This window comes from Nansenia antarctica (assembly GCF_963989245.1).
Source record: "Nansenia antarctica genome assembly, chromosome: 16".
Classification (NCBI taxonomy): domain Eukaryota; kingdom Metazoa; phylum Chordata; class Actinopteri; order Argentiniformes; family Microstomatidae; genus Nansenia; species Nansenia antarctica.
In genome coordinates, this window is record NC_137686.1 from 3956118 (window position 1) to 3981117 (window position 25000).

The 25000-nt window shown below is 45.3% G+C and overlaps 1 protein-coding gene across 1 annotated transcript in view; it reads left to right on the forward strand.

The window, feature by feature from the left end:
* Positions 1-22251, forward strand: part of wnt9a (wingless-type MMTV integration site family, member 9A) — a gene marked incomplete at both ends in the record, with an annotated part of 23699 nt that extends 1448 nt beyond the window's left edge. Inside the window, 3 exon segments of the mRNA XM_080546735.1 lie at positions 18275-18534; positions 18795-19057; positions 21742-22251. Coding sequence (XP_080402861.1) covers positions 18275-18534; positions 18795-19057; positions 21742-22251 — 1033 coding nt within the window.
* Positions 22252-25000: the final 2749 nt, after the last annotated feature.

Below are 25000 nucleotides of genomic sequence, written 5' to 3' on the forward strand. Positions count from 1 at the left end.
TGAAAGAATGTGTCCAGATTGTACAGTTTCCCCCAATCGTTGGAGTAATATCATATCAACAGCAGTAATGTAACATTGAGTGAGCATAGAAGGCTCCATTTCAAAGTAAAGTCATTTCCCAGGGAACGCCTTGGTTTTAGGTGGAGCCCACTGTGACCTCCACACCGGGAGAGCCTGTTGTAGTCTTCAGTGGAATTTCACTCTTCCTAACTTTAAAGGACCGTTTTGAAACATTCACAACCCTTCTAGGAACCTTAAACACCCTCCAGAACGCTGGAGCTTTATTTCCAGTTTGTGGTTTTAAGCTGTGCACATCAATGTCACTCATCTGTGCAGAGATGTCTGTGAGATCTCTCAGCGGCACCTGCAGCAACCATGCATGCGGAAAATGAGTCAGAATGTCAAAAAATAGAATGTTCATTCACTAATCACAATATGACAGTCACTTCTGCCGAAAATATGTTTACATGAGTGTTGATGACACAATGAATAACCCCCCTTGCTTTGTAAACAGTACTGGGATCAAGCAGAGGCAGGTCACACCAACAGATGATCCTAGATTGTTCTCGTCAGGACGCCTGAGGCAGTTCCAGGGGTATTAGGTGATAAGGGCTTTGTTAGTTGTGAATCTGTTGGGGGGACGCAGGGAGTGGCCCCCCAGGACTTGTTGCACATTATGAAGCTGTAAATGGGTTTGTTAGGCCTGAGGGCCTGTTGAATTGGGTCTAGCCTTCTCTCAGATCTTGTATAAGGAAACTAATAAATGACTAACAACCGGACAAAGAGATTATGGGCGGAATCGCACTGTTTGGAAAGAAGTTCAATGTCTTCTCGTGTTGGATAACAATCATGTCGGAGTTGCCAGAGGGAGAGAGTCCATTGACGCCTAATATGTGATAAACTTTCCTTTGTTTTTTTGGGCACCTTTTAATTTAAGAGTAATTGAGATGACTTGCGTAGTGTTTAGAACTGCGTGATTGGAATCTGGGCTTATTATGCTATCCTGATGAAAATTGAGATTTGTGAGGGGTTCAGCCCAATACCAATATCTGTAAAAAAAAAAAAAGTCACACGGGTGTCAAGTGAGCTCTCTCTCTCACCTTTAGGCCTGTAGCCGTAGAGCGTAATCGTTTAGCAACATCCTCCACGGCTCGCGAACCCTACCCAATTGCATGTATTAAGGGTGAAGGTGCGAAATTGGCACTGTGACCGACTCTAATGGTGAATGCATATTGATTTATTCAGTTAAGGCTTGTTTTCTATTCTCTCAGTCAGCCTGTTCTGTATCCGTGGCCTCTGTGCAAAAGGGACATGTGGTATTTGACTACGTCCAGAGTTATTCCGTGGCCTGAAGAGAGAACGGAATATGAATGAGTGTCGGTGAATGATTTAGCTCCTTTAAGCCAAAGGAACATGAGACAATCTGAAAAAGACCCCCGGACCAGGTGACACAAGACGCAGACAAGAACGCTACTGCCCCTTAAGCCGACTTCCCAGAAACCCGACACGACCCAACTGCCACTCTGCCACTCTGACCTCCCTGTGTGACATTGAGTGGAGTCCATACTAACACACAACTTGTTCAAATAAATATGGGACCATGTGGACGAGGCATCCTCAGGCCTTCCTGGGTACTGATTTACTCAAAATAGACTGTCAGTGTTGCATACCCAATTTCCAGAGTGCGGTGGAGCGTAAGTGTAACATAAACACGCTCTCCCGTTGCCCATAGTCTGCTCAGCAGAGGGCGGGGTGGGATTCCTAGCGTAGTCAAGCACCCGCTCGAAATTGTCATCCTTTGCCACAAGAATGTGAGCACTCATTTACTTTCCCCCAGACTGTTGTGGCAGGTGCTGGTCCTCACTCAAAATCCGGTATCATTAGGGTTGCTATCGGTGGACGACGTCTTGTCTAGTTTCATTCTTGGGCATCGTACTGTACCTTGAGGGCATTTCTGTCATTTTGGTGGAGATGTTGTTGAGAGCTATTAAAGGGAAGGGAGTAAAGCTGTTCACTTAGTTGTTCACTTCGTTGACCTCTCAAGGGTTCACCTCGAATAGTTCCAGGACAGCTGATTCCATTCATTTAAATCTGTTTTTTTTGTGTCAGTGGAAAGTCACTCTGCGGTCTTGTAAACTGCATTGAATGCAAGCTTCCAACGGAGCCAGATGTTTGTTTTTGTTTAGTTGGTGCGCGACATATACAGGAAACCTGCCCACAGTCATGCTATGATGATTCACCAATCACCAAGGCACTAGATCATCTTGAGTAAACCAATAGCAACAGACTGTGACAGCTACATATGGCTTGTTGTCCTCTTCAGTTCAAGATGAAAGGTGATGTCAAGCCAGATATCAAAAGCCCCACTAAGAGAATTTGACAACATGCCTAAAACAACATATGTGATGTATTTTAGTGAATGTGTGAAGTATTCCACATGTGATAGCTCGTAATCATATTGAATTAAGCTCCTCTGTTCACATCAATTCAACATTTCAGCCCTAAATCCACCTCTCCTGAGCAGAAGGTGAAACTTTCCTCTCCTCTAGTGTGGCACAGACAGAGATGAAACGAGAGTGGCTAGCTACTACCAGAGCCCCCGTGTCAACCTTCCCCCGGCCCCCCTGCCCCTCCCCACCCTGCCCCATGTGCGTGCTGCAGCGATGCCAGTGGTTTGTGGACAGATGCTGGGTGATTACCACTCATTAGGAGCTGCCGCGCTAGTGTGGGCTTAGGCTGGCGTAGCCTGGCAGACAGTGGTGGCGGGCGTCTCATTATGAGGGCCTTAAGCACTGATTAGCCCTGACGCGCAGGGCGGGGAGCGGCTCGGGTAGAAAGGGATTTCCCAACTTCAGAGGATATCCTGTGGCTAGAGCCACACCTCAAAGGGTATCACTTTACCATGAGACAAGGAGATAGGATTCTCTCAAGCTTTCGGCGGTGTGATCATGTGACCTAGTGAGATCACGCAAACCCTGAGGCTTTAGATAAAAGACCCTATGCCCTTTGTAAGAGCAAGCTTTGTTGTCTTTGTGTTTCCGTTCTGGTGTGTTTGGCACTGTTTTTCAGCGAGCAGCACTGTGAGTTTTCACTGGTGAGTTCTCACTGTGAATGTCCTCCCTGCGCCTTGTGAAAGGTATGCTATACCCAAAGCTTCCACAGGGGGGTGCAGTCTCTTCTGGGAGTGCAAGATGGTTCTCAATCAGGACTTTCAAACTCCTTTGTGTAACCTAAGGAGAGTGGGAAATGAAATGTGAAAACAGCCAAATCTAAAGGCACCGAACACTGTGTAAATATAATTCAGGTTGTGGTCAAAAATCCATTTCAAGTACAAAATGCTTTTGATCCACTTCGATGTCTGATGTCTTTGGTCTCCCTCACTCGTAGTGCAACACGTTTGAAACACGTTCAATTTGAAATATGTTCCTCAAATAGCATGTTGAGACAATCCACACTGGAAACAACCCATCTACCCAAAACACCTCGATTGTTATAGTGAGAAGAAAAATAGTTGAATCAGGTTCATACTCAGCCTTGTTGGATAGCACACCTTACCAAAGGATGGACACCTTTGTTAGTGGCGTCTAACAGTGGCTTGGATTCTGGCTGCATTACTGTATTGTATAATGATATGGTTGTACTGTATGTCTTGAAGATTACATGGTGTTATTGCATTTGGGAAGGTCTTTAAAATGTGTTTGGCCCACTCACATCCGAAAGGCTTAAGGTTCTGGTGTCGTCAGCATGCCGAGAAGACCACAGTTGGCTTTTGAAAGGAGGGCGGTTCCAGTCCAATCCTAGCAGTCAGCTGTGTACTTCATGGGTGGATAGTCGGCAGATATGGAACGGAAACTCTCATTGGTAAGAAGGTATACACGCATGATGTTCTTCACAGATGGGATTGGTGGACATGGGTAATTTGCGAAACAGGAAAGCCAATATAGAATCATGATACTTTTAGTGGTCAAGGATTGATGAGATGATGTTAATTAGCGGGATCGCCATGTCATGTGTTTTCCGTCTTTTAACCGCAGGGCAATTTCCTTTCCTGCTCTGTGGGAACTCTGGAGAAATGGCACTTGTCTGGAGCCAAGATTAGTAGATTGACAAATGATTGCTTTTACTTTTTTGGCTTGAATCCTCAACTTTGCTCCTCATGTCCCTTCGGGGGTCATGACAGGTTTGAGATCAGATGCTGAATGTATTGTAAGGCAACTCTGGGCAGTACAATTTACCTGTGTTGGCAGTTGATTAAAAGTAACTTATTTTTCAAAATGATGAAAACATCATTTTAGCATCGATGAAGCTACAGAATGCTGATTAATTCTCCTGGCTTGCATTCCGGTTTGCCATATGTCTTTCCCCCTAAACCAACAGCCTTGGCACAAATCGACTACTGACTCTGTTCCACAAAATGACCTCAGTACAGTGTATTGTCCATGATGTACATGTACATTCACCAAATGCCACCAAATTGCCAGCCGTTTTCATATCCATAACACACTATGTCATAACAATGCAGAGGTATTATATTTGGAGGACCGCCCCCTGGCTTAAACACATGACTGACCAAATGAACAAATGTTGCGTTCGGAATCTTGAACCTACACAACCAAATACTGTACAGTCAAGTATTGTTGGGAGTACTTGCTTTCTTTTCTCTACAAAAGACCGGTGGTCTGATTCTCGTGTCAGTGTGTGTGAACCGGTGTGTATGTGTGCCTGAATGCGGTCGGTCCCCCGGTGCGCTGGTACAGGGCTGCTCTGTGCCATGGCGTGGGCTAGAACAGGGGAGTCATGCGGACTCCGTGGCACGCCCAACCTGTGCCAGTCACACAGTGACTACAACCACTGAGCCGCTGTGACCCTACATGCCTTGAGTTCTCACATCGCAGTTAAACCTCTTACCAGGCGCCACGCTCCCATTCCCAAACCTGGGTGGGTGCTGCTGTGTGTGTGTTCATACACAGGCTGAACAACAGTACCAATGAACAGAGGTCGGGGACAACATTCTCATTGAACGACACGAACAACACAATTCTCTGTAAATGATTTACTACTGGCTGATGTCTCCAAATTGTGAGGAGCCTTCGACGTCGTCGATGTCTCGTAAAATGTCGAGAACGAAATCGAATCTTTACCGATGCATTCTATATTTTTACATACATGTGACATGTGGGGAAACATGTTTTTGCAAATGACCAGAAGGGACACAGATGTGACGTCATTGGTTGGTCACATCCTGTCTAGGTCAGCTGTTGAAGATATTGGAGTCCAGCCCCCCCCCCCCCTCTCTTACTTAGTGAATAACACTCTCTAGTGCAGTGGTTCCCAAACTTTTTCAATCAGGCCCCCCTTGGGTAATTGGAAATATTTTCGAGCCCCCCCTAACCCGGTTCCCACCTAGATTGATATAATTAATTGTATAAAGTTGTAAAAACATTACATTTTCTCTTCTAATAATAACAAGACACATACAGTATATCCAACTATAGTTTTATATTTTATTATGGTTTGAAAAGGAACATAAGTGCTTGGCAAATGATCCTGTGCCACTGAAATATTCAACATATCAACATTAACTAATTTCTACTGCATCACTATTCTTACTCCTCACATTTCTATCACAATTACGATCAATGACTTGTGTGTGCTTGCTTTGCCTTGCAAATCTTCTCAAAGCGGGGTTGTTGTTTTGAGACTGCCACTCTCAGTTCATTCTCAATGTTCAACTTCGACCTGTATTTGCTTTTGATAGCAGCAACAGCAGAAAAGCCTATCTCACACAGGTACGATGTTGCAAAAGGCAGCAGTATTCCCACAGCTTTCTGTCCAATGAGAGGGTAGTCCTTCTCCACTCCAATCCAAAACCCAGCCAAAGTCGTGGATGTGAACTGCAGCCTCATGGTTGACTCTGAAGTCATGTCGATGTACTGTTCCTCTTCCGCAGTGCTGAACATGGCAGGTGGTGGTGCAACAAATGGATCTCTAATCCAGTCGTATTTGGCACTGTCATCCACAGAGAAGTATTTCTGGAAGCTTTGTTTCAGGGCTGAGATGTGCTCTCTCATACATGGAACCACTGTGCTCTGCAGCTCATTGGTCTCGATGAATGCCTTCAGATTCCCAAATGAGTCGATGTCCCCCTGTTCAAGTCTCCTGCCCCACATGTCCAGTTTCCGTGTGAAAGATTGTATCCTGTCTGCCAGATGTGGAAGGTGTGTGTTGTTGCCCTGCAACTGTAGATTCAATTCATTGAGCTTCTCAAACATGTCGCTTAGGTAGGCCAATTTCATGAGGAAGTCTTCATCATTAAACTTGCTGGCAAGTTCGTTCCCTTCCTCCTCCAAGTAGATTCGGATCTCATCTTTCAGCGATAGCACCCTGGACAGCACCTTTCCGCGAGAGAGCCAACGCGACTCGCTGTGAAATAGCACGGCTGTGTGCTCGGAGCCCATCTCCTCGCACAAAGCGGAAAAAATGCGAGCTTTCAGTGGTCTTGTTTTTATGTAATTGACGGTGGTGATAACATGAGACAAAACGTCATTCAACTCTGGACTCAGCTGCTTTGACGCGAGTGCCTCCCTGTGTATTATGCAGTGAGTCCACACTGCTTTCGGTGCAACGCGCTTGATGAGCGTCTGGAGCCCTCCCCGTTTTCCTGCCATGGCCTGGGCACCGTCGGTGCATATCCCCACACAGTCCTCCCATTTCAGATCGGCTTCACTCAGGTATTTGTCTATGATTTTGAACAGTTCATCAGCTGTTGCTCTGTTTGGGACATAGTTGCAAAATAGCAAATCCTCGCTCAAACCCTCCGCATCAATGTATCTGACATACGCTATTAACAGACAGTCCTTGTTACTATCTGTGGCCTCGTCTACCTGGAGCGCAAAGCGTTGGTCTTTTATTTTCTCAACAAGCTGCTCTTTCATGTCTTCTGAGATGTCATTGATGCGTCTCGCAATAGTGTTGTTTGACAGGGGGATAGCTTTGAGTTTTTGGGCTGTTGCCTCGTCTATCATATGTGAAACCATCTATTGCAGCAGGGAGTATTAACTCCTCAGCGATGGTGTGTGGTTTTTTAGACTGGGCGATACGATATGCCACTTTGTAGGAGGCAAGTTGAGCATTAGACGTAACAGATGCTGTTTTAACGAAACGGCTCTGCTGACCACGGTATTCTTGGAGTTTTCTCTTGAAGAAATCGAGGGGCTTCTTCACATCAGTCGGGTGTGTGGTCTCCAAGTGACGTTTCAACTTGCTAGGCTTCATGCTTTCTGCCGCTAAAGTTTTGAGACAGAGGACACACAGTGGTCGTTCCTCCGCACCGACCACATTAGACGTGAAGCCCAGGGAGAGGTATGTATCGTCATACTTTCTTGACTTTGGCTTTGGGACGTTTGTCATGGGCTCCTTCGCTTTTCGTTTAGCTTCTGGCTCTTTCATAAACTTATCCATTGTTGTTGTTGCTGCTAGATAGCTGGAGGAGGGAGTGCGCGCGTCAATGACGTGAATGGAGCGCGCGTCAATGACGTGAATGGAGCCCCCTCGCTGCCTCTTTGTTACAGCTTATGGCCTGCGCTCCATTCAGGTTCTCATTTTTATCATCCAACGCCCACAACACCCCTGATGGTAACCTTAAGCAAGCAGTGTTTGTTTACAGCTCTTGTGTGTGCATTTTTTTCCCCTCCCATTATTTCTGCGCCCCCCCTGCAGTACCCCCGCGCCCCACTAGGGGGTCGCGACCCACAGTTTGGGAACCGCTGCTCTAGTGTTTCTAGACCATGCATCATAGTCTCACTATTTGGAACGGTTCAGCACTCAAATGATGATGTCTTACTGAAATGTGAGTTCGACCGAAAGAAAAGTTTGCAAGGAAAGTTCTGTCATGTTACTGTACTAGATCAATTACTGCCTGTTAGAAATAGCCATGTCACTTAGTGCTTTCCTCCCCACGGCTAATCTTAGCTTTACCGTGTACATACTGAAACCTCTTACTCTTTCCCCCATTTCTGGCTTAAATGACATGTGAAATACAGTGTCAACACAGCCGGTGAAAGGAGTGTATATATTTACGGTGTTTTTCTTTTTTAAATGTACCATCATTATTTCCGTAAGGCATACCCTAACCCTAACCCATATACATACATCACTTTACACATTGTTTCATTTAAACTAAAACATAAACATAAACAAAAACATAAATTGTACTTCATAAAATATTCATAAAGATATTCATTAAAAAAAGTAAATTTTGTGCTTGCATAGGATTTGGGGTACGGTCTGGTAAAGGTGCTAGAGTGTACCCTGTAGCCCTAACCTTAACCCTGACCCTGGTACTAACCCTAACCCTGACCCTGACCCTGGTACTAACCCTAACCCTGACCCTGGTACTAACCCTAACCCTGACCCTGACCCTGGTACTAACCCTAACCCTGACCCTGACCCTGGTACTAACCCTAACCCTGACCCTGGTACTAACCCTAACCCTGACCCTGGTACTAACCCTAACCCTAACCCTGACCCTGGTACTAACCCTAACCCTGACCCTGGTACTAACCCTAACCCTGACCCTGGTACTAACCCTAACCCTGACCCTGGTACTAACCCTAACCCTGACCCTGACCCTGGTACTAACCCTAACCCTGACCCTGGTACTAACCCTAACCCTGACCCTGGTACTAACCCTAACCCTGACCCTGACCCTAACCCTGACCCTGACCCTAACCCTGACCCTAACCCTAACCCTGACCCTAACCCTGACCCTAACCCTGGTACTAACCCTAACCCTGACCCTGACCCTGGTACTAACCCTAACCCTGACCCTAACCCTGACCCTGGTACTAACCCTATTTCAACTGGGCCAGAGAGACCCCCAGAGAGACCCCCAGAGAGACCCCCATGACCAGAGACTCCCAGAGAGACCCCCATGACCAGAGACCCCTAGAGAGACTCCTAGAGAGACCCCTAGAGAGACCCCCAGAGAGACCCCTAGAGAGACCCCTAGAGAGACCCCTAGAGAGACCGCCAGAGAGACCCCTAGAGAGACCCCTAGAGAGACCCCCAGAGAGACCCCCAGAGAGACCCCCAGAGAGACCCCTAGAGAGACCCCTAGAGAGACTCATAGAGAGACCCCTAGAGAGACTCCCTGACCCTGTTTTTTCTTCTTACTGGAGATTCAGCAGCATTTAGTAATAGGAGTAGTAATGGTAGTCGTAGTACATACTATAGGCAGCCATGGTTTCAGCCTGGGCCAGAGAGAGAATACCACACGTACATTCCTACTACCTCTGGCAGGCCCTGGCTGTGAGACACCAGATGGGACTTGGGCAGGGTGGTCTGAAGTTCATCCAACATTTCTGAGGAGGACCAACATTTATTTTTTTCCTGAAGGGAGAATTTGAATGTACCACGAAGGGAGAGAATTAAGCAGGGAATGGAAGGAGGGAATGGGAAAGAGGCACACACATGGATCCAAGGCAAGGTCATACCTAAATTCTCTTTCTCCCAAAGCCCCCCCCCCCCACCCCTTTCCCCCTGTTATCTTTGCAATGACATCAGTGGGGTTGATTACGGGTTCGGTTCTGTGCAATGTGAGCATGGTGGCTTGTCTCAGAAATGTAAACTAGCCACTCGTTGTGTCTGCTCGCACACTTGGGGGAATACACACTGTTCACACGTCTACGGTTGTTTTGGGTTCTCTACCTTTGTAGACAGCAGTGGTTTTGTCTGGGAACAGGCTTTGTTTTGAGCCAACAGCTGGAGGGAATGATTGGCATTCGTTTAGAGTAATTGGCCTGCCGGGGGGGAGGAGAGAGAGTGTGGCCCCGCGAGAGGGGGAGGGAGAGAGAGAGGGAGAGAGGGGAGGTTGACCTGAGAGACACTAGACCACACAACCAGCAAGTTCAGGCCGATTGAGAAATATTTTTTTTTTTTGTTGCTTGCTGTGTTTGGGCGAGTTCAGCCAGGGTTGACTCTTACAGGTGTTGATTTTGGGACACCGTGCACACGCAAGCAGACACACGCACGTGCGTAAGCATGTGCATGTGATCGTGTGCAGACACACACACACACACACACACACGCACACACACACACATACACACATTACAACCAGCACCTGTTAGTCAAGTGGGGTGGAGATTGTGAAAGGGTACACACTACTACACGTTAGTTGCAAACATTTGCTAACCCTTCAGTGCCTCTGTTTGAAATGTGAAAAGAAATACTGGTGTCCATCTGTCATTAAAAACTGCACTCTTCTCAAAACCAACAGAGCTTGACAGTGGCGCTGTACTGGGTGAGTTTCCTGAAAGCTTCATAGAACCTGATACCTACAATGGACTCAAGATGATCTTAAAGTTACAGTACCGGGCGTACAAAGCTTTTGGGAAAGTCACTCCAGGAGATTGAAAATAGTAATAGTCATAGTTGTCCTCTCAGTTTAGTCAGTCGTAAGTCCACAACAGCCATGATACATGTTAGTTGCAGAGACAACAGTCTGGGGCATGACCCCTGCCACATGTTTTTATTAGTCCTCTGTCGCTGGGCAGAATTGAACCTAAACTACATTTTTGACATAATGTGACAGGGTCTGATGTATCATACATTGAAATTTGAAAATAGTTGAAGAAGATATGCTTATTTGAATGTTGGTACACCTTTCGAACCAAATACTGGAGAAAAAAATGCTCTGAATCACGTTTGCTGCCATCGCGTTGGTATCTTAGTAGGAGCTAAGAAAGAACATCGATATGAACATCTAACTGCATGTTTAGCATCACAACATGCTACATGATTCAACATGCTAAAAACACATAACTACACATAATTAGATGATCACACAGTCCTTGCTTTTGAACGTCCTAAAACACGTTTGTTTACAAGCCATGTATCACTTACCATAGTATACCAAGTATTTAGTGATCCTAAAACTGTTGTTTGTTATATCGAGTGGGCTCTTCAACACTTCAACTTTCGTAATATGTAAAAAAAAACTGAAAATACATTTTATTTCTATTTTTAAAAAGAAGCTGGTCATTTGTGCAACTTGTCCGACATACATACATTTTCACCAGACCATATCACATATTGTGGTTGCAGAGTGTGTGAATGACACGCAGCATTCTGCATGTTTTTGCAATCGAGTACAATGAATGACAAGTCACAGCTCCTTGCCTATTAAGCTCATTGTTTATGGGATGAAGGTTGAGTAATATAGAGGTTCACCAATACTACCGGCAAGAGATAGTTATCCTTTACCATTAGTAAACCCCAATGAGAAGCTACTTTAGCAGCCATAAAACACTGTAGCACTGGGGTCCACTGTTGGGGCCTTGAAAGAAAGCCAGAGATTTGACGACAAACAAAGTTTAGTAGCCTACAAGTCAATGATTTCCTCCAGGGATTCGCCCTACGAGGCTCCAACCTTGACGTAAATGAGCCAATTCCACTCAACCAGTGCTTTGGAAAAAAATGTATATAAAGTAAATGTCATGGAGCAATGGGAAGTGTTGAAAGGTAGAGAAGAAAGGACTAAACAAACTCCGCCGTCACCCAACGGTGGAAGGCTCTAGAGATGGCAACGAGTGAGATTAGCCTTGTTTGAAGCCTGGCGATGCCTTGCAGAAGAGTGTGTGGTGCGAATGAGTATGTGGAAAAAAAAGGCAAAGCTGAGCAAACAGCAGCAAGAATCCCACCTCACGTAGGATAATAGTGAACTTTATTATGTGTCTGTTGGTGTTATGTTCCAAGTGTGTTGCCGTGCCAACACCTCAAACAAAAACAGCCCCTCAGAAAACGGTTCATGATAGAAAAACACAAGTCTACATGCTCTTACATTCTAATGTGCAGCCTAGCGGTAGTCCCTACACTGCCACCCTGACTCCTTCGTTCATATACATATACCTGACACTGTAAACATGTACACACTGGATGTGAACAATGTTTTGTCAAGGCCACAGAGATCCAGACACTGTGCTCGGGCTTTCCATTATTCGAACCCCAAAAAATAAATAAAAAATGGTGTATGTCCAAAATGGGGGAAACAGATGAATGACTCTTACACCAGACCTCAAGTTCAGTTCCTGGAGAGAGCCATGTGCATGAGAGTCACATTTTCTACTCTCATCCAATCGTGCTGTTACTCAGAGTGAGTTGAATGAGTTCGCTCCGCAACATGCTGCAATCTATTCACTGTCAGTTTTTTGGGGGGGGTAGACATGGAGTGGGGCTGTTTGAGTGTGAGACACTGGGGTTTGGGTGTCATCATGGGTATAATGTGGTTTTATATTGATCTAACTAGTTCATTTGTTATAGTTTTGGGTTGGCTTTCTCTTCATCTAACCCTTCTTTGAACTTGTATTGTAGTTCTGAAACACGATGCACCGACCTTTGGAAATAGCTGATCTTAGAATGAAATGAGAATGAGAAAATCCTTTAGAAGAAGGGAAAAATAAATGGAATCAAAGCACATCTGCGATACCATTTGACTGTACGTTGGTATGCCACAGAGCGAAAACATACTCGAGCCACGTTAGTTTCTTCTCTCGAGACTTGAAGTGTTTTCTCTCTCCTCAAATCTCTCCTCTTATCCACACTTGCCCCCGAGCCTTCTTGGTAACTGGCTAAAAATATTCCTTTGTTTGGGAGTCACAGAGGCAGTATCCCAGAGATCAGTTGTTGTCTCTGGCTTCCCTCCAGCTTCAAGAGTGTCTTTTTTGTCTCTGACAGACAGACGGACGTCACACAGACGCTTTTGAGGAATGGCATTTTATTGGCCTTTTGTTTTGGGTATCCACAGCAGGCATCTGTGTTGTGGAGAGATCTGACACTGGGGCCTGTGACGAGAAGGTCCCTAATGCGTGGCCGCACAGGAATGTGCAATTGAAGACAACCCTCTTGTCTGTTGCCGTTATTGATAGTGCCACACTCTCTATACAGTCTAGAGCAGGCAGCCAATGGAACTGACACATTCCAGTTCATTAATCCACAGCTTGCTTGCACTTTCACTATCCTGCAAGCGCAAGCATCTTCTTGAGGGGTGGCCAGCAACAAACAGAACACTAGGGTTGGGCGGTATACATTTGTTCACACCTTTATACCGTCCTCCTTTACCAGTGTATGAGGTATTATCGTAAAAAAAATAACGTTGCAGGGGGCTGCAGGAGCAGCCGTTGCACCATATATTTAATCTACATTTAAGAGCTGAATTATTTATGTGGCCGACTGCTATTCCATATGACATTTAGCCTAAACAATCATATCAACTTTACATCTCGATCACAGCTTGACAACCTAAACTAAACAGTTGGATAGCATAATATGAGAGCTTAATGAGAAGCAACACACGCTGCATTCGTAATAGTATAACTTATCTCATGTCCTACGTCATATAGCCTATATTATTTATATGATATCATATATTTGTCTATAAAATCTTGATTTAGCTACCGTTATGAGAGTATGCTCTGGGAGTCCTAATTTAGCTCTTTTTGAGCTCTCCGTTTCGGGGCCAGCTGTGAGCGAAGGCGGTAGTAATGGCATGGCGGACTCTGAGGACCTGCTCTGGTCCATTGGTTCTAATAACCCTGGGTGTAGATGTTAGCCCCTCTGAGGTGGTGTAAGGTGTGGGGGGGTGTAGTTTGTGATTGGCCAATTCAGTGATGGGGTTTATTTGCATCTACTTTTCCAATCAAGCGCAGCACGGAGTTCATCAACAGTGTTGTCTGCCGTGTGGTTTTCTGGAAATAAAAGGCCAGTCTGTGTTTAGACTGTCGTTTTTAGTCGGGTATGACAAAGTGGATGGTCAACGACATGTATGGGTTTATGTTAACTGGCGACTACATATCCGTTGTCAGCGAATAGCTGTCTGAACCCAGCAGATATCCCATCATGCAGCTGTTAATGGGTGTTTCAGTTTGAGAAGAGAAATCGGACCTTGATGGTCTTTTTAATGGCCACACACGGCAGTTTTACACTCTGATCACACACATGCAAGTTTTAGGTGAACACACACACAAACACAAGCACATGCACTATCTTCGGCGGGTCGCCAGGTGGAAATTGTCCTCTGCCTTTGTAACCCATCCGGGCTGCCATTCCTCCACTGGCAGCGGTCGCCCTTTTGGCGCGGCTTGAACTGACGCCCGGCGCCCCGGGGACCAAGTAGCGTTCTTCACCATCGTGGTCAGGGACGGGTGTTCACTTTGGCATGTCTTTCCATGTGGGGTGAAGGAGACCCCTAGTGGATATGGGGGGAACATGCCAACCCCAAGCCACATATATGTGCCACGGCAACCAGGCTTTCACCCTTTTTGGACTCCCATCCAGGTTACTAACCAGGCCCAGCCCTGCTTAGCTTCTGAGATCTGACGAGATCAGGCTTGACAAGGTGGTACGGCCGCCTTGTCGGCCGGTGTGAGAGTAGTTAGATTAGTTCCCATGAAGCTCCTTTATTGTCGGGTCGGAACAGGAAATGCTGCCATAGCAGCAGTGGCATTTGTTTTAGGGACCAAGTCATTAGCGCTGGTCATCTTCTTTTGTTCTCCTTCTCTAACCTCAGGTGGACGAGGTCACGTTACACTCCTGAAGGTGAACTATTGTAATATTGTAATTGGCTGGCAGCGGTGCTGGTACACATTGTGAATGAACAAACAGGCCTTCATTTGACAGTTTGATAGATAATGGAACAGAAATGTTATGATGGTATTGAAAAGCACACCATGACCGTTTTCAAATCTGTTTGACCGTTATAGCGGCCGACCCTAGTGGACTGGACACCTTGTTAATATCCCTAGTGGACTGGACACCTGGTTAATATCAGAGTTAATATCAGAATTAATATCAGAGTCATCTTCACATTTGAAATGCTCCATCTGGTTGCTCTTCTTTTTGCTCTTACAGACTTACAGATTTTTGTAATGCTAATGTCTCGCATGACCTAATATCCATCCCAAATCTTTGTGTTATTACATTTTAGGAATATTTCAGAGGGTATGAGTGATGCTCTGGGTCCCACTGACATTCAAACATGGCATTCAAACAAGGCATTAGGCAGGTATGGTCTATATGGCATCTGTCACATATTGAACCTGCAGCACTACACAGTAAAACTGTTGTGGAAACATTGTCAATCATATAGCGTTATGCTTGGTCAACTGGTTCATTTAGCTCTGGCTCCCGTCAATCTCTTGTCATTTCATTGTAGTTATAATGGATATATTAGTTTCAAAGAAACAATGAATCAAACAACATTGACCACCCGTTGTTCAGAGTCAATGTCTATACAGTGCAGTCCATAGAGTACAGTACAGCATATGTTATATGTGTCAGCCCAGAATAACTCATGTACTTTGCATCTTTTGCTCCCTAAAGCCTTTTGGGGGGAAACGTTTTTGTCAAGACACAGCTTGCCAGGTTTCCATTTGAAAATTCATAGTTGTCAGACAAGTCAGGAAAGGCAAACATGCTTTGAGAAAAAAAAAGAGGAGCCATTTGACCTGATCTGAATACACACATTTAAAAGCCCGTCCTTCAGTTGAGATGTTACTGTATATGTGGCATTACTTCTACAGGATAGGTGATGAAAGCAAAGTAGAATCATTCTGCAGACAATGGCTGTTCCATCATTAGGTAACATACACATGTTAATCAGACTGCATTTGTGGCCATATCGTCCATTTGAGAACCACTGACTAAGTATGTTAAGACGCCATGGACCTGTTCATGAAGGCTTTAGGCTATGAATGGTGACAACGGTTTTCAAACGCTAAAGGATTGGCAGAAGTGAAAATGTTACACCGTTGACTGGAGAAGGAGACACGTCATTATCTTGAGAGGCAGTGAATCATCGTCACTGTCACCTTAGCTTTAACACTTAAGCATTTAACATGCTCTATAAAAGACATCCAGAACATTCTAAGGCCAGGCTGTAAGTTAATAGTTTTACCCAAATTACTCTGAACTGAACGTTGAATTCAAAGTGCTTTCTGGTTCATTGGCAGTTCCACCGTTGCTTAATCGTGGCTGGCTGGCTGTGCAGCTGCGTTACAACTGAGACCTGGACAGACTCCTCACTAAAACCCTAAACTCACTAAACCCTATGTGACTCTGACCTGGACAAACTCCTCACTGAAACCCTCTGTGACTGACCTGGACAAACTCCTCACTGAAACCCTCTGTGACTGACCTGGACAAACTCCTCACTGAAACCCTATGTGACTCTGACCTGGACAAACTCCTCACTGAAACCCTATGTGACTCTGACCTGGACAAACTCCTCACTGAAACCCTATGTGACTCTGACCTGGACAAACTCCTCACTAAAACCCTATGTGACTCTGACCTGGACAAACTCCTCACTGAAACCCTATGTGACTCCTCACTAAAACCCTCTGTGACTCAGTTGCTGCAAGTTACTCATTAGCCAGCCAACACGTCCTGTGCTGCCCATGTGTCTGACTGGTATGGAACCTGAAGCTTGGTTCTTCATCATGCCAGCGTGGTCCAGTACACTGAACAGAACCAGCCTAGCATTGGCCTCTTGTGTACATGGGCCTTTTGTAATGCATGACATCATCAGTGCTTTCTATTTTCAATGAAAACTGTGTCACTCAAATCTCAAGACCAGGAGAACCTAACCAACTAAACTAACTATCTAATAAAGTCCCAGGTTTTTTTGCCTGGTAGTATGCTAGAAGCATACGATAAAAATAAACATTGTTTTTTTCATATTCACAGTTTAATATTATAGAAATATATTATAGAAATATATCATAATCTACATGCCAAAGGTATTGATGATGGGCAGAGAGGGGCAGAGACAGGTTACACTGTTACACACAGAGTGGGGGGAGGACTCTCTGTCACCTCCCAGAGTAAATCTCAAATGTACATATCCCTTGTTGGGTGTATGTTGTCAGGACAACCCCCAGGTCGTTGTTAAGTATAACAGGTGTCAATATTAGTGGACAAAAGTGACATTTAAAGGCATCAACTATTTCTATAATAGCATATGTGCCCTGTGGAACCGTGTGTTTGGGAGTTCTGTAAATCCATTTATTCTTCAGTTTCACTTTTAACGGTGTAAAAGAGGCCCAGAAATTACACATAATGAACAACTACCCTGCCAATCCTGTCAGTTGGTGTGACCAAAATGGTCGCAGGCTGACAGTCATGTCCCCTCTGTGTGTTTGTGAAAGTAATGCTCTGCTTTCCCCATTCTGACCTCAGAACGCTGGTCATTGGTTTTGCCAGCTATGTGGCAGACCCTGCTCGTGTGTTTTATATACGCTTCCTTTAAATAAACTGACGAAATGAGCGCAGCTCTCCCACATGTTCTCTGTACCATGTTTAGAACTGAAGCTTCTAGGCTCATTATATTTCAAATGAATTGCAGCTTTAAGTTTCGAATACGAGACGTTTGCATGGGATTCGATAATGAGAGTGTAAATCTCTGCTGTGTTATCATGTTTAAATCTATATAATGCTGCCGTGAGTGACATTCAGCCCCCGGGTTATGATATAAATATTAAACCAGGTCTCCGTTTGGCTACTGTTCCGCATGCCTGTGGGATGACTGTCACAGTTTTGTGTGGGTCCATTGTTGTTTTAGATTTGTCCCCATACTGCCTGAACGCTCTGCTGGTATTAAATGACTGTGTTCAATCTGGCTAGTTAGCTAGCTGCTACAGTAGCAAGCACTCTAGCGCTAGGGATAACCTGTAGCCGGTGTTAGCGGTAGCTAACAGAGACAAAACAGTACAGAACATTTATAGAATGTAAATACTCCTGCTGAGAATGAGCTGTATACACAGGCACGCCTTTGGTGGAGGTCAATCTCCAGCAAACGTTTAAATTCCCTGAACATTAACCACTAAACTCAAGACCTTCAAAAATGGCCGCCGAATTCATTTGAACATTAACCAGCTCTTAGACCACGTGCAACAACGCTTCTTCCAGTTTCATGTCCACTTATCACAAATGTCCTCCCTCACTACTCCACTGTATTCACTGACTGTGTGTGCATGTAAAAAAAAAAAAAAGAAGAGAAAAAAAGGGGGAAAAAAATCGTCCTTCTTCTAGCACGACGACTGCCAATGGCACCAGAGCCTGAGCATAGATGACTTTTTCCTGCTATGACTGGTGGATAGATGATTCACTTACTTAGTCAAATGTATTTGTTGTAAGTCGCTTTGGATAAAGGCGTCTGCTGAATGCCAACCCCAAAAATGTCAATGGAATATGTCTTATGTCATATTTTCCTCTGCAGATTGACAGGTAATGAACCCCTGTCCATCCTGCCGCTGAGCTCCCAACCCGAGGAGAACGTAGGCAGGGCCCACTACAAGCTGTGCGACCGGCTTAAGCTGGAGAAGAAGCAGCGCAGGATGTGCAGGCGAGACCCCGGCGTGGCCGAGACCCTCATGGAGGCCATCAGCATGAGCGCCCTGGAGTGCCAGTACCAGTTCCGCTTTGAACGGTGGAACTGCACCTTGGAGGGGCGCTATAGAGCTAACATTTTAAAGAGAGGTAGGAAAAGATGAAATCCAAAATCCCAAAATCTTAGGATAGATAAGACAAGTCCCAAGTCCCTGAATGCACTTCACTAGGTTGTTGATGGACACAAACACAAACTATGTTTTGTCACTCTGCCACGCTGTGGCCGTCGAACAACTCTTGAATGTCCATCCAAGTGGGGAGAGCTCTAGTGTGTATTTTCCCAATGATCCCGTGACCTTCTTTGGAAGCTTGCAGCCGATAGTTGACTCTGTTTCTCTCTCTCGCCGTAGGTTTCAAGGAGACGGCCTTCCTGTACGCCATATCCTCGGCAGGCCTGAATCACGCCATGGCCAAGGCCTGCAGCGCGGGGAGGATGGAGCGCTGCACCTGTGACGAAGCCCCTGACCTGGAGAACCGAAAGGCCTGGCAGTGGGGCGGCTGTGGAGACAACCTGAAATACAGCAACAAGTTTGTCAAGGACTTCCTGGGCAAACGCTCCAATAAGGACCTCCGTGCGCGCGTGGACATGCACAACACCAACGTGGGCATGAAGGTGGGTGTGGAGGAACTCTTTGATGATGATTGCGATTGTGTTCCAGGTCGTCCTTATCGCTGTCAGCGCTGTGCAGGTCCACAGGTTGCTAGTGAATGTCAGATTGACGTCGCTCCTGAGACCAGTTCTTAGACAACTCTCTAGGAATGATTCGATCCGATCATCTGCAAAGCACAACTGCAAATGAAGACGACCTAGGGTGCAACCAGTGGGTTTGTCTTGTTTAGTGTTATATTGTTATTGCGTTAGGCCTGGGCATCCAGGGTGACGTGGTTAGGCCTGGGCATCCAGGGTGACGTGGTTAGGCCTGGGCATCCAGGGTGACGTGGTTAGGCCTGGGCATCCAGGGTGACGTGGTTAGGCCTGGGCATCCAGGGTGACGTGGTTAGGCCTGGGCATCCAGGGTGACGTGGTTAGGCCTGGGCATCCAGGGTGACGTGGTTAGGCCTGGGCATCCAGGGGGAGAGCCCTGAATGTTTTCTGAATAGCCCCCGGACCTCCGGATCCTGAAAAAAAAATAAGCCATCTACCGCATCGCCATCAATTTAGCGCATCGCCGTCGATTTACCGCAAGCTACCACCTGTCAATCAAAAACTCTGCTACCCCCACTACTCTGTCGATGAAACATGGGCTGGGCTAAGTACCAGTTGTTTCAAGATCGTAACAACGCCTCATTAGCTCTCCTACTGACGCTACTCTGGTATGTTGAACCTGTAAATTGTTCTCTAATTGAACCACAGCCTAAGACACAACAAAATGATAACCAGTTGAAATGACCAAAGAGTAATTGAATGTGACCACGGGAGAGAACAACAATGACAGAGTTTTATGGCGCATTCCAGTGGTTGAAAGGAACGGTTTACCACATGCTGTGGTTATTAAAACAAATACTATAGATTTCTAAGCATCCACATAATGGCAAGATAAAAGCCCAGCCTAAATCATTTGAATTGACTGCTAAATTCGGTAAAAATCAGAGGGTTGCTCGTTAATCAACATTTGGTTTTCCCTCTCAAATTAGATAGATAATTGCTTTTCGTTTGTGCCTTGGCAAAACTCACCAATTGTTTGTGGTGAGGGAGCAAAGGGTGTTTTTTTCAGCTTGGAAGTGATTTTAATGGTAAAAACAAAAAGAAGAGAGAATGGCCTGAAACCGTCGAGCCAAAACAAACTCAAGAGTCTGGCGTCCGCTAGCTTTACTCAGACGTTCTCATATTGTAGCCATTTTCATTTTAGTATGAATATAAATTATAGCCGAAGCACACTTCCCAAATGTTAGCAGACACAAACCTCTCCCCTAAGACCCATGTGTGCTCTTCCTTTTGACTTGGCCTCTCCAGATCCGTCTCTCACAGGATACTTTATTTGTGATAAAAGATTTACAACACTGTTTTTGTACAGTTTTTTTTTCTTCTTCTTCTTCTGTGCACATGTAGTGAGGTGTACCACGTTTGGGGTAAAGTCCCATATGGAGCACAAATTTTGGAATGTGCTAGCCTGTGCATCCCCCTGAACATTTTAAAGCTGACATATCACATTTTCCTAAACTGCAAGTGTGGCGAATATGCACTCCTTATCCACCAATCTGTTTCACAGTGTGAGAAAAAGAAACCATAGAGAATGTCCAAGCCTATCTCTGGAGAGTATGTGTTATGGATTTTCACACAAAACTTTGAACATTGTGGTTGATGCTGAGCCATTATGCAGATAAACCATGGCCGACCACAGAGAGTTCAAGCAATGTCACAACTTGGACTATTTACGGTTGTGTTGTATTTGACCTAACCACCTGACGGTTCACGTAATCTAAGTCTGTTCTATTGTTTAGTACCCCAGAAGGGGTCTAAAGTCCATCTTATGGTCTGTATTCAGCAGCATATTTCATCTGTTGAGTAAATTCTACATCTGCATGCCTCCATTCACTATCTTTTTTGCCATTCTCCCCCTTGAATTGAAGCCATAGTACGATGAAGTTGGCCTGGGTAAAGAGATAGACCTTGGGTTTCTCTCCTCCACATATTTCTAAACAGCCCACAAACCCGGGGGCCAGGATCTGGGTACTCTGTCTCCTTTCCCATGGCCTTCTTTCCCATCTCAATGGATCTATTATTCAAAAGAGTGCTCCACTTACTACCAGTAATAACCATGATTGACTTTAATCAAACTCCATTACCCATGGTTATCATAACAGTATCTATCGCCACCTCCCACCCAACTATGATAGTCTTGGAGAGTCTCGCTTTGTTTTATGCACTGAACAAGCTTTTTTATTAAGTCTCGCCCACAATATTACATTGATGTCATCTCACATTATGTTAATGATAGTTTACTTGTAATAAATATAATCTCTATAATCTCTTTAATTCTTTTTTGGAATGATTATCAACAGAATAGATGAGAGTGAGTTATAGTGAACGATTATTGCCTCTTTGAGGTCACCGCAGTTAATATATATGAAGTTGTGATTATAAAATAAGTGCATATTTTTATGAGATCAGGTCGTAAAATGTTGAATTACAGGCCATGTGTGTGGGGAGTGTCTTGGTACTTATTTCCATTCCATTTACTGGAAATATCTCTCACCATACACAGGATATGAGATGTTTAATAACTCAGGGGGTCGTACGCGGCTACGGTCGGTGGCTGACTTGTTGTTGCTGCTCTTCCTCTGTAAACCCACCAGGTGATCAAAGCCGGGGTGGAGACCACCTGCAAGTGCCACGGCGTCTCGGGCTCCTGCACCGTGCAGACGTGTTGGCGGCAGCTCTCGCCCTTCCACGAGATCGGCAAGCAGCTGAAGCAGCGCTACGAGACCTCCCTGAAGGTGGGCAGCTCCACCAACGAAGCCACGGGGGAGGGCGACATCTCCCCGGGCCGAGCCCAACAGCAGCAGCAGCAGCAGCAGGCCCCACCGCCGGGCCCCGTCGGACCCGGCGACCAGATCCCCCGCACCATGGACCTGCTCCACATCGAGGACTCGCCCAGCTTCTGCCGGCCCAGCAAGTACTCGCCGGGAACCTCGGCCCGCAAGTGCTACAAGGACAAGAACTGCGATGCCATCTGCTGCGGCCGGGGACACAACACTCAGAGCAGGGTGGTGACCCGGCCGTGCCAGTGTCAGGTGCGCTGGTGCTGCTACGTGGAATGTAAGCAGTGCACCCAGAGGGAGGAGGTCTACACCTGCAAAGGGTAGCCCCCTCCACACCCCCCCCCCCCCCCCCACTCCCACCTGAGTTGTGTCCCGATCGCCCCTTTGCCCCTCTGACCACGCTGGAGCAAGTGGAGGGAGGTGGTAGGGGAAAGGTGGGGGGATGGGGTGGTGGTGGTGGTGGTGGTGGTGGTGGTCAAGCCGATCATCTCGTTCTTGGATGAAGGTTTGCTCCCCTTCCCTCATTCTGCGGTGGCCGGAGAGGAGTGAGCAAGCCGGTGAAGGGCTTCGAAGCACTTTGAGGGATTCTGCTGTTGGTTGTTTTGGGAACGTCCTGTGGCCCCAGCCCTTAGGGTGGCAGGAGAGACAAAGAGTCCACATCTCACTCTTTTTTGGGTTGCAGAGTTGCCTTGGACAGAGGGCTAGACCTCCCCCATTCAACACTCAGTCCAATCTGTCAGTCAAAAAAATACAGTGCTTGGCAGCTGTCTCCAGCTAACATGCTGTTAATGAGGATCTAATACAATGACAGTAATAGCAGAAGACTGTTATTGGGTTTTGCCCAAAGTAGAAATGTGTGTGTTTGGCCGGAGAGCAGGTGTGCAGGGGGGTGGTGGGGGGGGAGGGGGGTTAAATGACAACTTCTATGGCAACCACAACCATATTCAGAAACTGTAAAGAAGACAGGGTGTACGATTTATTCTACACGCACATATTTACACTCACACCCAAATGTGTGTATGCATATGTATGTAAATAAGTTCAATTGTATTATAATATTATACACACCACTTATCTGAATATGTTAAAAAAACAAACCACTAACCACACAACATGTTCTTGTTGTTTGTGTGTTCTCGCTCATTGCTTTTGAATTTGTTTTGACAAGGCCCTTTGGAAAGCAGCACATTTCTGTCGTTTGTGTCTCTCTCTGTGGATAATTTATGGACCCTTTGGGACCACTCCTTCACAAGGAGAGAAAACATGTTCAATTGTCTTTGATTCTTTTTTTTTTACACTATAGTGAAATGGTTGATGAATACATGTACAGAAATTGGATTATTGCCAGTCAATTTAGGCTATTCTTAGCCGTAAGAGAATTTAACTGATGTTCAGGGAATAACTGAAACCACTATACCTATTTGGACTTAACAAAAAGACAAAAAAAAAGATATATAATGGATGTTCGAGGAGAGAATGGCCTTGCTTTTCTGAGTTTAGTGTCTATTACTGTCACCACGACGATAGGAGACCACCTGACCATTAGTGTTCATCTCTGAACTGCTGACCAACCAAATTCTATGTCATTTTTTTAGAGCAGCTTTCTCTAGCAGCATATTGTGATTTCTATACACAGCCTTTACTACCTTTCTTTGGCCTGACTTCTTGGAGTTGAGTTGCAAGGAAAACGGAAAACTGTGGAAAAGTGGAGGAGACCTTTAACCCCGTACCAACCCATCCACTTCCTTCCTCTCTAACACGTAGACATGCACCACGCTGGGTGATTGGTTGAGTCAGGTCCAACAATTCCAAATTGACATGCCTGCAAAATTGCTTGAGATGTAGCCCCAGGCAAATGTGGTATTGTACCGTAGCGATACAATAGGCCTGTTTCAGTAGAAACAAGTCCACAGTAGAAAGGTGACAACATGTATTTTGCAACTGCATAGCACATTTATGCTTTTCATGTAGGCCTAGGCATCTCATGTTTCTAATGTCCTAACTTTTCGCATTGTTTCGGGCATGGCTACATACACAACAATTACATGACTGCAAAGGTACCATTTCTGTTTGTGTTCTGACAGTAATGTTTCAGAAAGCAGGCCACTTTTGTATTGTAGGATTTGCATGACTATTACATTATGGATTTGATGTTTGTCGCAAAAAAAATGACTGGTGGCAGACATAGCTCTGTGATGACTGAAGCCATGACCCATAAGATCACCTGACACCAGAGTGCATTACCCCTCTGAGACATGCCGTTGCATACAGTATGCGTGTTTGACAGCGCAAACACCATATTAAAAGAGTTTCCTTTAGATATAGATATACAGCCTTTTTCACCTTGTTTTAGGTGGGTGTGAATTAACTACTGAGTGAGGTAACAACATTGTAAGATAGCCCCATTCACGCACTGAAGCCCAGAAGCCCTTTCATTCCCTGAGTATTTAAAGACCTGTATTTATGAATATATACAGTTTAAAGACCTGTATTTATGAATATATACAGTTTAAAGACCTGTATTTATAAATATATACAGTTTAAAGATCTGTATTTATGAGTATATACAGTGCAGATTTTTTTTCTTCCTTTTTTGTTGTTGTTTGTAAATAGCAAAAGGTTTATTCTCCTGTGGTATAGAGACAAGAGTGAGGCACATGGTTAAATCTCACAGGCAATTTGAGAGGAAATTGGTAGCAATAGAGGAGGTCGGGCCGAGACGTTTGATGCTGTGGAAAGCTAGTGGTAAAAACAGAAGTTGATGCATTGGCTTAGGCGAACCATGAATATGGAGTTCATTGCTGCTGTAAACTTTTTGATGGTGAGAGATTGTAATCATCAGTAAGTGAAACTCGAGTGCCAACATGTGTAGATAGCATGCCCAGGGATGTGTAGATAGCATGCCCGTGCCCTCAGAAATAGCTTCTGACCACAGCTATGTCCAACAGACAGCCCACTTTCGAGTACATTCTGAACGGTGGGTGACGAGACAGGATCTATTCTTTGATTTTTAACCACCGCGATTGATACAAGAAAAGCTCACTCTGAGAGGAGAGTTGCCCTAGCGTAGGTT